The sequence below is a fragment of the Scardinius erythrophthalmus genome (genome assembly GCF_964197995.2).
Source record: "Scardinius erythrophthalmus genome assembly, chromosome: 16".
In the NCBI taxonomy this organism is placed as follows: Eukaryota; Metazoa; Chordata; class Actinopteri; order Cypriniformes; family Leuciscidae; genus Scardinius; species Scardinius erythrophthalmus.
The window spans coordinates 23,992,467-24,013,553 of record NC_138236.1 but is presented as its reverse complement, the minus strand read 5'-3'; the positions used below and the strand labels follow the sequence as shown (position 1 = coordinate 24,013,553).

At 38.3% G+C, this 21,087-nt stretch overlaps 1 protein-coding gene across 3 annotated transcripts in view; it reads left to right on the top strand.

The window, feature by feature from the left end:
- Positions 1-21,087, top strand: part of fhod3b (formin homology 2 domain containing 3b) — a 185,197-nt gene that overhangs the window by 125,583 nt on the left and 38,527 nt on the right. For all 3 annotated transcript variants that reach the window (XM_081389773.1, XM_081389772.1, XM_081389774.1), the window contains 5 exons: positions 9,172-9,266; positions 13,739-13,850; positions 15,499-15,593; positions 15,698-15,841; positions 16,105-16,346. In XM_081389773.1, the coding sequence (XP_081245899.1) occupies positions 9,172-9,266; positions 13,739-13,850; positions 15,499-15,593; positions 15,698-15,841; positions 16,105-16,346 (688 nt within the window). The remainder of the gene's footprint in view (positions 1-9,171; positions 9,267-13,738; positions 13,851-15,498; positions 15,594-15,697; positions 15,842-16,104; positions 16,347-21,087) is intronic.

The window sequence follows — 21,087 nt, the reverse complement described above, 5'->3', positions numbered from 1 at the left end:
TGTAACTTTGTAGATGTTGTTTATGCGCAAACAGCAACATTACACACTAACTAAAGTTAGAAAAGTGAAATAATAATCAACCTCCCCTTTAATGATTACGTTTGGTGACAATAGCAGTGACGAAACGACACACTTTAAACATCCTATCCAAACAAATCTATTAGATGGGAATCAGCTCGGTTTAGCTCTCATTACCCGTAGCTTTAATCTCCTGTGCTCTCATTCAGAGACGATGTGTTGAAACCCTCCTGTTGGGAGCTTTCTGGAATGTTCTGGTTCGTGAAGCATATGAAGAGCAGCTCATTATATCTCTCACCTGTCTCTCAGCAGCTCTCTCACCGAACGCCCTGGCCGTCTGTCTGCAGGGTCATTCGTGTCTTTAAAAACAGTGATGTGCTTCGATATGTGTGTGTGCTGCTGCTCTGAAGGGACTCTGGAGACATTGCAGCACCTTGTGAATGAGCGACTGTGTGCATGTGTCATTCCGGTAGTCTTTCAACTGTGTGCGAGCAGAAAGAGAGAAAGAGGAAAAAAAAAAAAAAACACACATGTGGAATGTTGTCACTGACATGTTTTGAGTAATTAGCCTTGATTGATAAAAGATGAAGAGTCACTCCAGCAGCCAGCCACACACACCAGACGGCTGCACCTGGGAATCTTGGCCTGCGTGTGGTGCATTCATAACTCCTCATTCTCCCATGTGGAGACGCAGTAGACAGAGTTCAGCCTGGTCATCGCTCTGCTCTCCTTCGGTCTCCCTCTCTCTTTTCTTGCTATGGGAATCTGGCAGCCGTTGTCCTGCAGGCTCTGCTCCAGCTTCAACGGATCGTTTCAGGTACAGTCCGGAGCTGCAAGCTGAAGAAGGTGCCAGGAAACAGTAAAGTTTAGCAGTGTTGCTAAATGGGTTTTAGTGTCACAGTTAGGAGATATAAATGATCTTTTTTCAGTTGTCGTCAAAGCCAGACCGAAACAAAAGACTTTTAGCTTTGGATGAGCTTTGGACTTTTAGCACTGAGACAGAGAGTGAGGAGGAGCAGACGGACCCTTTTGTAGAAAAATGAACGGGAGAAATTATAATACTCAATAAATCTCGCCTTACAGTTAAAAGAGCCTGTCATCTTCTGGGGCGATGTTTATTTAACTTAATTAAGATAATCTATTTTAAACACATCACAGTCATACTATTAACTTGAATGACCTCTTCTGTGATGCATATGCTTTATTTTGAAATTAAAATGTATGTGATATTTTCTTTTAGGTGTAAATTTGCACCACCCTGGTATTTTTGTTATTATATATATGTGACACTGGACCACAAAACCAGTCATGGGTATATTTGTGGCAATAGCAAACAATACATTGTATGGGTCAAAATTATCGATTTTTCTTTTATGCCAAAAATCATTAGGCTATTAAGTAAAGGTCATGTTCCATGAAGATATTTTGTAAATTTCCTACTGTAAATATCTAAAACATTTATTTTTGTGAGTGAATGCAGCATAATCACGAACATAAATGGACAACATTAAAGGCGATTTTCTCAATGTTTCCGGATTTTCAAATAGTTGTATCTTGGCCAAATATTGCCCTATCATAACAAACCATACATCAATGGAAAGCTTATTTATTCAGCTTTCTTGTGGTTTATAAATCTCAATTAAAAAAAAAAAAAAAACATGTGACTGGTTTTGTGGTCCAGGGTCACATATATTATAAAAAGCTTCACTAAAAGGATGAGATTTTTGAAAATTAAACATTTTAAGTAGTTTGGCAACAGTAAAGCATTTTTGTTAAAATATGCTTTAAAATGTTAAAATATGAAACATTGAAACAAAAATGTTAAAATATGAAACATTTTGTAAAACTTTGCCTGCCAAATCAAAGTTATTATGGTGCCAACCACATGAACTCTGGAGCCCCTAAAGGAATGTGGTGATGGAAAAAAAGATGAGGTGGGAGAAGAAAAAAAATTGAAGCTTTTGCATTCCCCCGCAAATTTTTTGTATTCTTTGCGACCGAATGCAAAGTTTGAGAGGGAACAAAAGTTTTTGCGATGGAACGCAAATGCTTTGCGAGCGAACGCAAAGTTTCTTGGTGGAACGCAAAACTTTTGTGAGGGAACAAAAAAGCATTGAAATAGATTTTTCCTCCCATCTCATTTTTATTTTTTCCTCATCATGTCCATTTAGTGGCTCAATAGGACCCTCATGTCTGTGTCAAGATTTTTTGACAAGACAAGATCAGTTCAGGTTGTCGATTATTATTATTATTAAATAAAAAAAAGATTAAGACACTCATATATGAAAACAAACTGTTTTCAAACTAAGAACTTGGCATGTGTTAGACACTGTCTTTTGTCACTGACTCATTGTCTGTTTAACTTAATGCTATGTTTATACTATCGATTTATTGCTGATTTGAAATTTTACAACGAAAATTCAGAGTGCATGTGCTGGTGAGTGTGTGGATGTCTTGGACTCCACTTTTAAGCCTCTGTCCATGTATACGCATTCAGTCAGGCTTTAGGTATGCTATTTATCAAACAACCTCATTGTGTGAGTCCAGTAGAGCTCATCTTTCTTTCAACGGTCTGGCGTGAAGACAGTGTGTCAATCTCTGGACGGACACCATCTTGCTAAATGATTGTAGTATTTGAATGATGACCCATAAAAAACACTTGGTTAAAAACAACCCAATTTGGGTTGTTTTTAGCCCAAGGGCTGGGTAAATATGCTGAAATATGATTCCATAACCTGCCCATTACTGATTCGACACTAATTTAGGTGACTCACATTGCGTTCCATATGTTGATTTGAATAATATTAAATGATTTACAGCACAGTACTTATTTTATACATACAAAAAAAAAATGTACACAAACCAAAGACATTTCCCAACTCAATGGCTCTGAGAACTACAACAAGCCTGCAATAAATAACTCAACCGCTGGATTGTTGTGTCTGACCCAGGAGCTGGCTAACACAAAAACTACCCAAACACTGAAAAAGTAACCCCCAAAAATTACCGAAAAGGCTGAAAAAAATAACTCTATCTGTCTGTCTAATGGCAAGCTAGCTATGTATAGTATCTGTGTGAGTACATATTTGTCCCTTCAATGGAGACAGAAATCTTTCTTCAGCTGAACTAAGGCTCAGAAAGTCACAGTGACCTTCAACCGTTGTTGCTTGTGTCTTTGTCAGTGCTCTCAGTTTTATTTCTTCCTCAAGTCTTTCCAGTCAAATGGAAGCTCTGTGATTTTAGTGGCCTCCTATGGAGTTCCCTGAGCTCTTGTTATGACCTGCTTTACGTGTCCTGCTACAAATGGAAGTCATGTTACGCTTGGGTGGATCAGCCTGCTCAAATGTTTTCCCCACTGCACTGCCACACAGGCTGAGATTTCAGGCTTCAAGAGCAATATTTAAACTGCTCTATGTGTGCGTGCGAGTCTGTTTGTTATGACTCCTGCCTGTCCACGGAGTCTCTCAGCTTGAACATATGCTGCCTTTCCCTCCATGGAAGTTCGGAAATCGTAATTTTGATGCGCATTCAAATCATTTTGGTCAGAATCAAATAGATGCATTGGGCAGTGTCAGTACTGACAAAGATAGGAAGCATTTTTAGCACTCTGTTATTTATTTTATTATTTCTGTGCACAATCCTGTCACCTCATAAAAACTAATCCCTGTTCTACATCAACAGTGCACAGAATAGAAACTAACCTTTACAGTCAACATTCACCAATGCAACTTGAAATCAGTATCAATCTTTCCTTTTTTAAACTCCGCCCCCTTGGTTACTGTTGTTAAATAAGCTTTAAAGAACTCCTCATAGCAAGATGTCAACATGAATTTCAGTAAAATGTGCTCATAAAGTTGGTGTATGAGTAAAATCTCATAAAATGTGATTGAATGGTGTTCCATGGCTGGAGTGACGTTTATCTTTTTTAGGGCTGTGAAACGATTAATCACGATTAATCACATCCAAAATATAAGTTTGTGTTTATATAATGTATGTGTGTGTATATATATAAATACACACATATGCATGTATATATTTAAGAAAAAAAAAGTTATTTATATATAATATTGTGGCGAGCAGGACGAGGCCGAGGGCCGTGGGAGGACGGCGCGAGGCCGGTGGCGTAATTATGATGAGCTACACCTGTGAGACGCACCGGTCTCGCATCTCTCACGGAGGAGCGGAGGCATAAAGGAGGAGCGACGACAGTGAAGAGCGAGAGAGGACAGGGCTGATTTTTAGTTCATGTTTTGTTTCTGTTTGTGTCGCCAGCAGTCGTCCGTGAGGGGCTGCTGGCTTTTACTTTTATTATTGTATTTGTGTATTTTGTTATTAAATATTGTTGAATGTTCGCCGGTTCCCGCCTCCTTCTTCCCGTAACATCTAAACCCCGTTACATTGGTGCCGAAACCCGGGAAGGAGGAGGAACGCGCTGTCAAAGAGCCCTTGCCGCTGTTGGGAATCCGCGGTGCCATCGAGCATGGCGGGCAGTTTCCGTCGCCATGGACGCTCGAGGCGGTGCGCTGGAGTGAGTTGCCGGGGGGACGGACGAGCTCGCTGCTGGCCGCCTGGGTGCTGGAGGGGCGGCTGCCGTCCGGTAGGGAGCGGAGGAGTCGTCGCCGTTCGCCGTGGGCCGGAGCCTGCTGCCATCCGCCATGACGGGGAGGAGCAGGGAACGGGGGACTCCTGCCGACTGCCCGAACCTGGAGGAGCCGTCGCCGTCCACCAGGCGGCGGAGGAGTGTCGTGCCGTCCACCGAGGTCTATCCAGCGTCACCGCCAGGCACCGCGGAGAAGATCGCCCAGCGGGTGGCGGGCCGGATGGCAGCGCGTTGTGGGAACCGGATCAAGGTTTTTTTTTTTTTTTTTTTCTCTCTCCCCTCTCTCGTCTCTGTCGCTCCTCATGCTTCCGTCTCCTGTACTCTCGCCTCGTCTGTCCATACCCCCAGGTACCGCAGCCGCCGTGATCGGTCCCCCCGGGGAGGGGGGGGGGGGGGAGTAGGCGCAGCCTCGGTGGTACCCCCCGGCCTGCGAGGGGCGATGGGGGTATGTGGCGAGCAGGACGAGGCCGAGGGCCGTGGGAGGACGGCGCGAGGCCGGTGGCGTAATTATGATGAGCTACACCTGTGAGACGCACCGGTCTCGCATCTCTCACGGAGGAGCGGAGGCATAAAGGAGGAGCGACGACAGTGAAGAGCGAGAGAGGACAGGCCTGATTTTTAGTTCATGTTTTGTTTCTGTTTGTGTCGCCAGCAGTCGTCCGTGAGGGGCTGCTGGCTTTTACTTTTATTATTGTATTTGTGTATTTTGTTATTAAATATTGTTGAATGTTCGCCGGTTCCCGCCTCCTTCTTCCCGTAACATCTAAACCCCGTTACAAATATAAATTGTATACTGTATATATATATATATATATACAGTATATACATGCAATATTTCTTAAATATATACATGCATGTGTGTGTATTTATATATAAAATAATTATACACAGTACATACACATATATAAACACAAAATTTAATATTTTGGATGCGATTAATTGCGATTAATCGCATCCAAGTAATCCAAGTAAGTAATAACATTAGTTTACATGAAAATAACTGTTCCTAACATTTATACAACACATTCACTATGGTGCTACAAAGTCTTTAGTTACTGTCCAATCGTAATGCTTATTGCATTAATACATAAATTAAATGACATTAATTTAGCAGCATTAATCGAAAAATTGTTGGTTGGTTTGGGAATGAGGGTTAACAAAGTTTATTACATGGCTTGGCTGAATTCCAATATAGAATGCGGTCTGTTATTTCTTTATAACAGACCGCTGCGAAGTATAACAGACCGTTGCCATGAAAAACAGCGCGTTGCTATGGACGCGGAACGGACTATTTTCTTTAGCGGAAGCAATACAATCGTTTTTAAATCAATAACCCCTTTTTAAATCAATAATTCGCGGCAAATTATTTATTTATTTTGTAGGTAGCCATGTAATAAGCGGGATAATGTATAGTGAGCCGGTTGTTATAGTGAATAACAACCCCTTCAGGCTGATTCAAGATCCCTCCGCTTCGCGTCGGGATCCCGTTCAGCCTGTCGGGGTTGTTATTCACTATAACAACCGGCTCACTATACATTATCCCTTACTTAATCTACAGCATTAACTTGCCAGGAGATATTTGAAAAAAATGTAAACAAAAGTTATGTTTGCATTCTCTCTGGGTGCTTTTTATAAGTGACCAAGCAACAGCGTTTTACAATATTTAGTAAATATTTTTAGATAATTTCCAATATTGCATTATGCGTTATGTATTAAATTGCAAAATTTAAAAATATTGAAGCTGCGTTTATAACTAGGCTATCCAAACACACAAGCTTAGGTCAGTTCGCTTCCTCCATCATTGTTTAATAGACACTCCAATACCTAAAAAAATTCCAGAACACTCTCTCAACAATGCGACTTGAATGCATTAACCTATAAATGTGGTTTTGTAGATGTGTGTTTGTATATTTCTGTGTCAAGATTGAAAGTGTAACAGTCCTTAAACTTTGTGCAAAGTTCAGTTGTTTATTTGAGAACGGTTAACCTGTTAAAGGGAGTGGGTGAGTTAATGTGTGTGTGTTACAATAATTCTTTGCAGCAGATTGTGTATTCAGACAGCTCCAGATGGATCTCATTGACACTCTTCACTTTGATCAGAACAAAATCCTGCTCTTCACATATAAAGGGCTGTATCTGTTTGTACTCTGATTACTTTAAACTTTGGACACATATGTGAGGGTTCATTGGCGTGTGAAGAGTTTTCTTTATAGTTCAAGTTCTGTCACGACACTTCCTTTACCAGAAGACCTCCCCTGAGTTGCTAAGGAGACAATGGAAACACTGACCACACTGTTGTATCACTGCTGTTCACATGCAAAGACACACACAAGTTCTTACCCAGTGGTATGAAGCAGTTTTGCTTCACTGTTGCATTTCAAGTGAGAATAATTTTCAAAGCACACAATTTTTCTCAAGTAATATTATATACTAAAACGCTAGGCACTTGCTAAATGTATGTGTGCATATGAGGAATAATCCAGTGGTGAAGTGGGCCAGCATACTCCTGATACAAATGTCTACAGGTTCAAATCCCACGCTAACACACATGAAATAAAGTTCTAATTTTATGCCAATAGATGTAATTGATTAACTTGACTTCAAAGCAGTGAACTATTTATTGTGTTCCTGTGGCTCAATCATCACTCTCAGAAAAAAAAGGTACGAAAGCTGTCACTGGCGCTGTACCTTTTTAAAAGGTACATTTTTGTACCTAAAGGGTGCATATTGGTACCTTAATGGTATATATTAGTACCTAAAAGGAACAAAAGTGACAGCTTTCGTACCTTTTTTTCTGAGAGTGATGGCAGTATTCATGGGTTCAATTCCCAAGGAATATGATCTGATAAAAAGCTCTGTATAGCTTAAAGGGGTCATATAATGCCATTTTTGTACAAGCTAATATGATTCTTTAGGGTCTAAATTAAAAGTTTGTAATATACTTTAATTAAAAATTCTCATTAGTATTGTAAGAAAACACTCATTTTACCTGGTCAAACACAGCTCTGTTTTCAGCACGCCGTTTAAGTGCATGCGTCTTTAAATGATAACGAGCTTTGCTCACCCCGCCCCTCTGTTCTGTGCGTACACCGTTTCTAACACAATAACACAATAATCATAACGCGTTGTTCATTATAAACGTGGGATTATGAATTATATTGATAACGTCGTACATAGAAAACATGCCGTAATGTAGCCTACCCTGAGTGTAAAAATAGCCGCATTCATCGTGAAGCGTGCTAGCTATTTGCAAAGATTAATATAAATATTAATATAAGGTTAATAAAACGTTACACTCGCTTCAGTTCTTCTGGAGGTGCAGCAGGAACACGAAGTTGGTACCGATCCTTTTTCAGGAGCAGCTTCTTAGCAAAACCAGCTTTATACTGACCCTCGTTTGTAAAGCGGTCTGGTGTGAAATGATTCGCGCAAACATGAAAGCATTGACGTTGATCGCGGGGAATATTCCCTTCGAAAACAAAACTCAGCCACTGTGTCTTCAGCGGTTCGGATTTAGGAACATCAACATGACTGCTGTGTTCCTTATTACACCCAAAAACAGAACACCACAATCACTAAGACGCCATTCTGCTCATAGACAGTGCTCCAGTATCAACAATGACGCGCAGACTATGATGATTGACAGCTCGCTCACGAGCGAGGGCGGGTCTGATTTGAAACGCTGCTGTCAATCACAAATCGTGGGAGGGACGGCCGACCGTGTGATGTCACTAGGTCGAACGGCTTGATTTTAGAAATTGGAAAACATATAAGGAGATTAAAAAAAAATCACTGGATGGATTTTTATCATTTTATGATGGTTGTGTACAGGCACTGCCAACACACATTTCAGTACAATCAACTTGTAAAAGTGCATGTACTATGCATGTGTACTATGTAGTGCATGTAAATATGACCCCTTTTATTTACAGCTTTTGCTGTAGCATAAATGTATATTGTAAGCATAAATAGCATAAAAAGCATGCAAATGTATGTAACGTTACTTAACGTTATCTGCAACAGTTCATTTAAAAAAGTTCAGTCCAATAAAATAGAACGTTTATTATTATTTGATTAAAGGAATATTACATTATTATCTAATCAAACAACTTGTATTATTTATTTATTGAATAATAATTTCATGTTATTTGATTAAATGTCTATTTATATGGTTCGAACACTGGACCCAAGCTATAAGTCAAGCAGATTTACAGTGATAACAGGAGAATGATTCAATGATGCAGCAGCTCTAAAAGAAAATAGTGTCATTGTTCAGCTGAAGTCAGTGTTGATTCAATTCTGTTGTAAAGATCACTCATTATTAAATCTATAAAGCAGTTCTGCAGGAAACAGTAATGTCATCGTCCAGCTCAGTTCAGTTCTCATCCAATAGTGTCAGTGCAGTCAAATCAATAATATTGTTGAATATTAAGTTTAACAAAGGACAAGAATATCTAGGAATAGTGGTGATGGGCTCATTTGACTTGGACCAGTTAGCAATACACAGAACACCTCAGCCAACCTAATTATATCTCTCTCTTTCTCTCTTTTAGCTCTTGGACAAATCATGCTGTATGTGGATGGAATGAATGGGCTTATCAGACACAATGAAACTGTACAGTGGCTTTACACACTGGTTGGATCAAAGGTAAAGGAAATTTCACTGTTAAAATTGTAAAGTGTATTTAACTTCAAGTGGGTCATTTAACTCTTTGGGTACACTTTATTTTAAGGTGTCAGTATTACAGTGTAATTATACATTTAAGTACTGAGTAATAATAATTAACTACATGTACTTACTATAGGGTTAGGATTAGGATGATGGTTTGGTTTAGGGTTAATCGCATGTAATTATGCATAATTTATAGTTATTACTACAGTAACTACATGTAACATATATAACAATGACACTGTAAAATAAAGTGTTACCAACTCTTCTTCCAGTGGATGACTTGTTACACTGATATATTTACACAACATAAAAAATGCACTTAACCGATATGTGAGTGTGTCTAAAAGTGGAGTTACACGCATGAACTAAAGGAACCCACATGGCAAGAACATATGACAGGATCACATGCCATGAAACAGAAAACATGACTATGACTAAATTTCAAATTAAGAGGCATGAAAACATGAATGTGAAACCAAACCACAAACATATATGAAAGTCAGCCAATATTAAATATTTAGTTTTGCATGCTTATTTGCCTTTTTTATATTTAGATTGCCTTTGTTATCATCTAATGCTCACTCAAAGTTAATCTGTAAAAACACCATTAATTTAATAACACTGTTAAATGTTATTTTTAGAAAATCTCACAATGAATGTTTTTCATGTAGATTAATGTGTTGACGCCTAAATTCACTAATTTCAGTAATTTATTTAAAACAGTTGATTTTGGTTTTTAGTGTTTAACTTCTCATTTATTTAGACAAAATACTATGCCAGAACATGAATATTATTGGCTTATTGGTATCGCCAAAATATCGGTGCATGCTTATGACAATGCTTGATGCATTTAATAAAATAAAATAAATTATTTAAATAAAATTCAAATAAAAATGAAATGAAAATAATACAATTTTGACACATTAATCACATTTATTCCTCCTATATCAGTTGTATAATTTTGCATATTGCTGGACCTATGCACTTCATAGTAATATTAATACATTTTATTGCTTGGTTTTAAAACCTAGTCTTCAAAACTTCAAAAAGTAGTTCAAAAGTAGATCAGAAACACTTGTTTTGAAAGCCTACCAGATCTATTATTTTGTTCAGAAGTAATGAATTCAATGAGGACCGAAAGGTACGTTTTCTTGTATTTATGTTCTTTTTAGCCAGTGTTTGCAAATGTTTTAAGTTAAGGCAGCTTCCAGGTGTGCCAGCTTGAACAATACTCAGAGGGTGCCGTAGTTTTGCACGCAGTGTTCATGACTGACTTTCCTGTTTTTCCCCTGTATTTATGTTCTTTTGAGCCAATGTTTGTAAAGCATGCTTTAACTCAGCAGGGCAACTTCTAGGTGTGCCAGCACACAGAGTGTGGCACAGGTTCGCACGGCACGCAGTGTTCTGGGTTGATTTTCTCTCTGGGTCCTGTCCAGCCCTCTAGTGGCAAAAATGAGCATATATGAAAGGACAGGTGTGTGTGGGGGTGGGTCAATATCCGAAATCCTCGTCCTTGTAGGGACATTTTTTGGTCCCCATGAGGAAAACAGCTTATATACTAAGTGGGTTAGGGAATCGAATATACAGTTTGTACAGTTTAAAAATCATTGTCTATGGAAAGCCCCCATAAAACATAGAAACCTGTGTGCGTGCGTGTACTGTATGTGGTAGAGGTTGGATGTGAATGGATGTTTGTGATCATCAAATCAGATGTTTGAGCAGTTCTGTGCTGGATACAACAGTGTTTAAATGCATTTCCTATTGCCTCTTCTCTCTCTCTTCCTGTTATATGGTACATGTGGAATGCACTGTATGGTTTGAAAGAGCAGCTCTAACATTATTAAACACAGATCTGTTTCTCCCACTGTTCCTCCACTTTTCTCCATACTCACAATCACATTCATGATCCTGTATTATTTGCTCTTCTTTATTTCTGTTTTATTTACTTATTCACTTTTGTCTATTGGATTTAAGGGCTCTTCTCTCTTTCACCTTGTTTTCCTAAAAATATCATTTTAAACATTTTTAAATCAATATTTCTGTATTGTTTCCTGTAAAAAATATATGATCCCTGATAATTACAGATACTTTACTTCAGAAAAAAAATTTGTAAGATAATAAGGCATGTTTTCAGAGTATATGTATTAAATTAAGTAATTTCCCTTTCAAGGGAACTCACGCTGCGTCGAGAATGATGCTGTGGGAACGCTTGGTGTGACTGCGCCGTGAAGCATGTGTGAATTCAGTCCAATGGTGTGACGGGACTTCATAGGCGGGTGACGTCACGACCAGGAAACTATAAAGCCTGCTCAAACAAAGCAACACTATTCTGTTGAAATCGTTTGTCTTATTTGGTGTTGTCTGTCTCATATATAAGAGTTATGGCGAGCAAACAACATTTTAAATTGTGTTCCTTTCTTCCCTCGCTGTACCAATTCATCACCCCCATCCAGAGTTGTGGAAACTGTGGGCTTGGCCTCTAAAGGGGGCCCAGCTCATAGATTATGGTCTCTCAACAGAGGTTGTTGAGACCATACTTCACTCCCTTCCATGAAGAAACTGTATGCCCTGAAGTGGAGAGTATTCACTTCTTGGTGCAGAGGTCATCAGCTGGACCCAGTTAACTGCCCTGTTGGTACAGTGCTGGAGTTCATGCAAGAGAAATTTGTCGCAGTGTTGCTTCCATCCACCTTAAAGGTCTATGTGGCTGCCATTGCTGCTTACCACATTCCTTTGGGTGGTATGTCCTTGGTGAGATACCTATTGGTAACCTGTTTCCTCCATGGTGCGTGCCTGCCTGGGATTTGGTGTTAGAAGGCCTGTCCTTGGCTCCTTTCAAACCTATTGAGGAGGTTCCAGTCAAGTTCATGACTCTTAAAGCTTTGTTTCTCCTTGCTACCACGTCTCTTAAAAGAGTAGGTGATTGCAAGCCCTGTCAGTTGCCCTTTCGTGCTTCGAGTTTGCACCTGGCATGGTGAAGGCATTTTTTCACCCTAGGCCGGGTTATATTCCTATAAGGTCCCCACAAATGTGGCTAGATCTGTTGTGCTGCAGGCCTTCTGTCCTCTCCACTTTCGGGATCCAGACCTGGAAAGAAACAATCTGCTTTGTCCAGTTTGAGCTTTAGATGCTTATGTCCACAGAGCTGCCCTGTGGCGTAAATCTGAACAGCTTTCATCTGTTTTGGGTCACCCAGCAAGGGGTCCCAGCATTTAAGCAGAGAATGCGTGGATAGTTGAGGCTATTTCTCTTGAATATGAGTCAGCCGAACAACCTTCACCTATGTCAGTCCGGGCCCACTCCACTAGGAGCATGGCTGCCTCTAAGGCTATTTTACCGTGTGTCCCTGCAAAATGCAGGGATGGTCCTCTCCACATACATTTGTTAGGTTTTATAACCTAGACCTGGACTCCACACCAGGGTCCCAGGTGCTCTCATCTTAGTGCTGCTCTTCACGATTTCATACAAGACAGACACTTGTCATTATGGCGGCGTGGGTATAAACGTTCCCACAGCGTCATTCTCTACGCAGTGCAAGTTCCCTTGAAAGGGAACATCTCGGTTACAACTATAACCTTGGTTCCCTGAAAGAGAAATGAGACGCTGTGTCCCCCTGCCATACTTCCTGCATGCCTGCCAATGACTTTATCCTATCAGAAGCTAGCGTTGCTTTATTTGGGCAGGCCTTATAGTTTCCTGGTCGTGACGCCACCCGCCTAGGACGTCCTGTCGCACCATTGGACTAATTTCACACGTACTTCACAACACAGTCACACGGAGCGTTCCCATAACGTCATTCTCGACGCAGCGTCCTTTTCAGGGAATCAAGGTTACAGTCGTAACCGAGACGTGAGAAAGAACACTGGAAAGAACACAGGCAAGAAAGTACATTGGAAAACAGGATAAAATGAAATGTTACAAATGCTAAGAAATATGAATTACTAAAAAAAAAAATACATACAGTAAATACCAATGTTAGACCAATAGAACTATGGCTATCAAAAACAAAGGTGAAAAACAAATGGCAACATATATTTTAGAGTTTAGATCTACAAATTAATATAAGAAAAGCTAAAGCCATGACTCCTCTGGAACATGGTACAGAGAGAGAGAGAACAAAAACAGGGGTCATATCACAGAGACATTGCAGGACATTTAAAGTAGCTCCTCTTCCTGTCAGTTTGCAGTTATGTGTCAGATGTTGTTATCAATATCCTCCATGGTACCCAATTCAGGAAAAAGTGTCAAGATGTTCTCTGGGCTTTAATACCCTTTAAATACACAGTTAATTTAGAAAGTGTTTAGACAGTGTAAGATCAAGTGTGGGCTGCAGCAGAATGTCATTTTATGGAGTGTAAAGGCAAATGTTAAGATTAGTGTATGTTGTTGTACAGAGATAAATATTGTTTCTTTCTTTGTGTGTGTTCTGTGTGTGTATATGTTTGCAGTTCCGGTTGGTTGTTAAAACTGCTCTGAAGCTGCTGCTGGTTTTTGTGGAATACACCGAGACCAACGCACCCCTCCTCATCCAGGCTGTCAACACCGTAGACACCAAGCAAGGTAGTGTGAACACATCAAACAAACAAACAAACACACACACAATATGGAAAGTGAAATGTTCTTGGAAAGTTGTCACAGTGTCTCTGGAAATCCATTTTCAGCTCTTTTCAACTCTCAGTCTCTGTATTTGAGTCCAATCTGAGCTCGTATCCAGAGTCTGGCTGTTACAATGTTTGTGGGCCAGAGATGATGGGGAGAAACTCTGTCCTCTGGTGAGGTTTGGTTCCCTTCAGATTAAAACAGGGGAAGAGAGGAAGCAACAAGCGAAGCTGACAGTTAACAAACTGCTAATGAATTTAGCTAATGTTCCCATTTGGTATGTTTCTCAATGTTAAACATTATTTTTGAATGTTCTCTAAGCATTCTGAAACTAGTAACATTTAAAAAATGTTAGATGAACGTACAAAGAAAACGTTTCAGGAAAAAAAAAAAGTTCTTAATCATGACCGATGTATCTTTTTTTTTTACGTTTTGAGAACATCATTAAAGACCGAATAACTTTGAACAACATTATATTAACGCTACTGGAAGAACATTTGTTCATAACTCTTTAGGCAAGTTCTGAGAACAGTCTGTTCGCTGAGTCAACTCTTTGGTAATTGCTCATATAATCGACCTCTGCTTTGAGAGTGACCAAAATACAGCAGGAGTAAATCAAGATTAATGGACTGAGCTCATGGAAAAAGGTGTTGATAGGACCAGAGCTACTAAGATAAGACAGCTAGGATGAAAAAAGGGTTTAATACTGTTTTAATACTGTTACATAAGAGGAGAGAAGGCTGTCTCTGGTCTCCCAGTGAGAGACAGACAGGCTGGCAGATGAAGCAGAACGTCTTTTGCTAATAATCTACATAACAGACATTTTATCCTCAAACTAATGCTGCTCATTTGCTTCTGAACCAGCCATATTTAAACTGATTTACTTCAAACACCACAAGAGGGGTACTAATCCACAGTTTCTTTGAATTCAGTGAATTCAAATCAACTACCATCATATAAAGAATTGGGTGAATTACATGACATTCAGTTGTCTGTCAGAATATATTAATTTATTCAGGAAAACATAAAAAATTATATTCAAACATACAATGACTTGAATGAATGTACAGAGTTTCTCGGTTTAGGAGAAACGTTTCCTTGCAAAAACGTTTGCGTTCCCCCAAGAAATTTTGATGATGGAAAAATTATTTGTCAATGCTTTTGAGTTCCAAATGTTTCGCGTTCCACTGAGAAACTTTGTGTTCGCTCGCAAAGAGCTCGAAAGGTTTTGTGAGTCTCTCGGGGAACGCAAAACATTTTGCGAACAAACGCAAAATTTCTTGGGGGAACGCAAATGTTTTTGCAAGGGAACGCAGTTTCTCGGGGCAAAAGCATTGACTTATTATTTTTCCTCCCATCTCATATTTTTTTCCACCACCATGTCTCTTTAGGGTCTCCGTAAGAATGCACCTCTTCTATTTCTGAATTAAAATTCATTTAGACATTTTTGGTGGGCATAAAGTAAAAAACAAACTTGTGAAGAATGTGTCAATAACGAAGACAAAGGCTTCATTAAAAAGTGAAATTCTTGAAATGAAAACCTTACTAAATAGGTCTAAATTGATTAAATGGACAAGAGTTTATGACCCTTTTATGTATGTGTATCCAGGCTGTAAGCCCTGGTCCAATGCCATGGAAATCCTGGATGAGAAAGATGGAATGGACACTGAGCTGTTGGTTTATGCCATGACCCTTATCAACAAGGTACCTGCACAGTATATGTTTCAAAGATTTCAGACTCTTTTTGCACACTCTCAGTTACATGTGTTTGTTATAAATATTCTCACATATCTGTGGTGTTCCTCCAGACATTAGCTGGTCTGCCAGACCAGGACTCTTTCTATGATGTGGTGGACAGTCTGGAGGAGCAGGGCATGGAGGCCGTGGCCCAGAGGCACGTCAACAGGAAGGGTACAGACTTGGATCTTGTGGAGCAGTTCAACATCTATGAGGTTAGCACATGCTCAGTTTGCTTTTCAATTGGAAGGCGACTGATTGATCCAGAGGTTCAAATTCACACCAGTGTAACTGAATGATAGGAAACTATAAAATATTTTTTTCACACAAAAACTGACAAGTATACTGAACAATTTTTATGCATGTTTCTTGTGCCAAAAATTTGGACTGTAGATAGACCTTGAGTTATCCTTAGCTGTGATGCTTTAATGCAACATTTTCTATTTGCTGTTAGTCTAATAGTCATGTATATCCATAGTCAATCCTTCGTCATGAAGATGGGGATGATGAGGCTCAGCCTTCTCCATCTGGGCATAAAAGTCGACGTCGGGCCAGCGTGGGGGCCACACCTGAGAGGCGGGGTTTGGAACGACGACGCAGCCGAAGACACTCGCTCCAAAATGGGAAAGGCCACACTTCTGCTCCTACTTCCCCCTGCCACAGCCACACACCCAACGTCCTACCCTTTAATGGCCAGAGGATTGAGGATATCAGTGAAAGGTGAGAAGAGAGAAAGACACAGCGAGAAGTTTACTTTTGAAATGATATTTTGTATTTCTGCCATTTAAAAACTAATGACAGAATCCTTTAAACAAGTGCTATTTCCGTCAAAACACCTAACACATTTTTTAAGGTATTTGAACTGGGAAACTATATATATATATATATATATATATATATATGTATATATATATGGAGTAGTGCAATAATGTATTATTTGTATAGAGAAAATATGTAAATATTGCTATAACAACATACATTTACTTGAGAAGCAGCTTGTTTTCAATTATATATCCAAATAATATAATTAAAATGAACTCCATTGGCAGTGTTTATATTTATGTACTGTACTTATTTATTCATTTGCTTTTACATGATTTATTTAGCTTTAGACAGGTTATTTGATTATTTTAATAATTGAATTATAAAATAATAATTTTACATTATTAACAAATACCTCCAAAGTACATTTATTTGTAGGTTTAGATATATTTACTGAAGAACCAAACAAAATATAGACTATGAACATATTTTTTTTAAGTAAAAACTATGATTTGACACTTTCAACTGTTTTCTTGCATGGTCTATGAAAAATTTAAAGTGAAAATCCTACACTAAGCCATTTTTTACCTTCCCCTGATCACATGTATTCACTTTCAGCCATAAAACACCATGTGTAGTTTAGGAAGTACTGATTTTTAAAGAACAGGAAGCAGTTTTATATTGGGTGTTCTATCATGTTACTTTTGACATAAGAGTTTTTAAGCCCCTAAAGAAGATGGAGAATTTAATAATGCTCTGAGGGAGAGATGGAGGGCGCTTGCTAGTGCACAGACATTCATATTAATCACATACACACGAGGGAGGCGTTGGGAACCTGTAAGGCTGAGGGGAAATAGGAAGTTACTGAAATATAGAGGTACAAGCTATGCATACTTCTCAGGGCTGTAGCACAGCATGTGGTTCTCAATCTTGTCCTTGTATATTTAGTTGTAAACTATAATCATACAACTTACTCACATCCTATGAATGTTTCAAGGGACAAAGGGGAACGTACATATATCCGCAGCTGTATATCAGCCATTGAAAAGCTTCATATGTTTTTTCTCTCATCCAGCGAGTCAGTCGTTTGGAGGGACACAGTAAGTTCACGTGAGGCTGTAGAAGAGTGAGAGTACGGCCAGCTCAGCCGCTCTGTGTTAGTGGAATGTTGAAAAGTCTGGAGGTATTCTGTGTCTCTGAGCAAATCTTACTAGAGCCCCAGAAAATCTACTCGGCAGTGCGTGGAATTGGCCGTCCCATTTGATTAATTAGAGTCCGCGATGAGAAACAAAGTAGAAATACAAACATTGCAACAAGAAAATTTTAAATTTTTAAGCATCAAATTAGATATTGTCCATAGTAAAAAATGAATTCCATAAAATTAAATAATATATAATTATAAATATAATATAATTAATTCATATACTGAAGTTCAAAAGTTTGAGGTTAGTCATTTATTTATTTATTTGTGGAAAGAAATTAATACTTTTATTCTGCAAGGATGCATTAAATTGATTAAAAGTCACAGTAAAGACATTTTTATATTTCATGTAAATGCTGTTCTTTTTATCTTTCTCTTCATTAAAGAATTAAAAAAAAAGTTGATCATGGTTTCCTCAAAAATATTAAGTAACTGTTTTCAAAATTAATAATATGAACATAATGTGCATAATAATATGAAATGTTTCTTGAGCACCAAATCAGCATGTTAGAATGATTTTTGAAAGATCATTTGACTGAAGACTGAAGACAGGAGTAATGATGCTGAAAATTCAGCTTTGCCATCACAGGAATAAATTACATTTTAAAACGTATTAAAATAAAAAACAGTTATTTAAAATTTGTATAATATTTCTCAATATTGCTTTTTCACTGTATTTTTGAATACATTGTTTTTGAATAAATGCAGCCTTGAGCACAAGAGCCTTCTTTCAAAAACATTTAAAACATCTTACTGACCCCAAACTTTTGAACTGTACTGTATTCTTATTTACCAATGGGCTAAGAAAATAAGAGAGATATTAAAATCTAATTGTAAGTAAATTAAGTAACTGTATCTTGTTTTAAGGATGTTTACATGTTTTAAATGGAAAACAAGACCAAAATACTGATTAAAATATAGTAAATAAAAAAAAGAAAATGATCTCTTGTATGTTAAAATGTTTTGATGTCTGATTGATCTATTGAATTTGTGTTAAAGAAAATATCATAGATTTATAATATCTGTCATCACAGAGTTATCAGCAACCAGCATCATTCAAAATCAATATTACATTAAGCTGCAGTCCGTAGTATTTCCTCTTTGTCGCCATCTCTGTTCGAAATCTGCAATTGCAGTTATTCGCGGAATTATCAACTTTACGTGGGTTGTGACTCGGCACGGCACAGCGCGGATGAATCCAATGTTTTGAGGAGAATGTGCGGCTGTCAGTCACCGCGTCGGTGTGGATACAGTCATTCGGAAACACAGATTCTACTTTTTGGAAGTATGACCAACATAAGAATTTTCACTGGAAAATGTAATCTGAACAAGTAAGTAAAATCCACTTTTGTTCTGACCAACTAAGGGAAAAAAAGCATTGCAGTAAATCGCGCTGATTAGATCTAACAATCGCAAATTTCAAACCGTGCAAATTATACTTTGTTCTCAAATTTGTAATGTTAACAACATCAGCATTGCATGACTACATTTAATGCCTTTCTGATATTTATCCTTGTTCTCGCATGGGCCGGTTGCAGTCTCTTTTTTTCTGTAGCCACTCCGAAGTCCTTTTGCATTTTACAACAGGTGAATCTCTAGTTGTCACTGGTGATTTGTCGTTTGAACCTTTCTGGATCCGCCATCAAATTGCTAAGTTTAATTATATCAAGTGCTGTGAGAAAAGGCTATAAATCTCCACCTCCAACATCCTCACACGCAATATAGCCTACTAGCCGAGACACCTTCTTAATGTGTACAGATGTGTCGTAATGACATGCTTGAATTTCAAACGGAAATCGACCAGTACCACTGGAATTAAAAACATTAATTACAAGCTTACCATTTTGAATCGAGCTAAGGCAAGCAGATAGTTTTGAACACTGGCTGGTTATGTACTTGCTCAAATTTATTTTGGATAATTTTTAACCCAAAAAAGTTACGGACTGCAGCTTTAAATACTAACAAAATTGTTTCTGTGAACTTGTCTGTCTGAAACCCAAGAATATGTCTGAGGGTCAGCAATACTCCTGTCACAATCTCTTTATATTTCACATTACTTTCCTTTTGTTGAGCTGCACAGACTGCTGGTGCTTTTTAATTATTGATGACAGGATATGCTGTTAGTGATGGGCTTCATGGGTTATTTTTCTTAGAGCGGTTTGGTTGACAGATAGTTGAATTCATCTCAGTCAGTCATCTGATCCTGATGTCTGTTAGCTAACCCACCACAGGAAATTAGAAGGACCTTTGATGTGCGGTGTTTTCCATATTAGTAATAAATACCAGTCTACTAGGAGACGGAAAGAGAGAGAAACTTTTGAGCAGTGAGGAACAGGACTTGTCCTCTTCCTCCTGAAGGTCTTAATTCTTTGCTCTATTAACTGCTGTGTATCTCAGTGGGTCTCAACTGGTGGGTCATGACCCAAAAATCAGTTATTGGTCTGATCTGACAATGGGAAGAGAATTGTGATGATTTTAACGATTCTGGTTTAGATTCCTCCTAAAAACTAAAGCTCTATAATAGTTCCAGAAACTATTTTTTTTTAGTACTTTTAGTATATTTTTGAAAGAATCAATGCAATTCTTACAAAAGGTTGGCTTACACACTTTTTGATGACTTTCATAGTCTTTTTAGTACTGGCAAAAATTAAATCCAATAGTTGGCGTTAACTATATTAAACAACTATACTAAACAAAAAGCATGATAACATATTTCATTCATTAATATTTATACAATTTTGCTGACAAAACACATAATGTGCATCTTTAACTACAGTTCACATCAAATTAACAACCATACTTCACTTTTCGTTCCATTGACTTCCATGCATACACAAGTGGAAGGAAATGCAAGCTCATATGAACTTCGCTTACATTCCACAGTTCAAGTTTGGTGAACTCTGACCTGTGAAATTTTTTCATATAAAGACATGTGACCAATAAAAGATTGATGTCACATCATAACCACTTATTTGAATTAAAAGAACACACACTTCAATAAATCTGCAGGATTGCTGCATTGCAGTAAAGTGGAGTGAATATTATTTCATTTTGGACATATTAAATGTTGAATTATATTTAAACAAAAACTTCATATTGTGTTGCAGTGAAATTTTGCGTCTAGTTTGATTGCGGCATAAGTTATCCGTGTTTGATTCATTAAAAAAAAGCTGACTCATTGGAGTCATTTGTTCAAGAATTGGACTGGACTAGTTGCACTGTATGCTTTTGATTCAGTAAAAAAGAATCAAATTGTAAGCGTCATTCATTCAGAAGTCGGACTACACTGGTCACGCTGTAGACGTATGTTGTGTTCAATTGCCTTGTTGTCGGAAAGAATAGGAATCATGTAGGACGGCTGGTTCATACTTGCATATCTTTTGGGGAAATTGGCTTATTAAAGCCAAAATGTAAAGAAGATATTTACGGATTTTGAAGAAAGTGTAGCAACCATAAACATTTCCCACACTATTGGATACATTCACCATTCGATCTAGA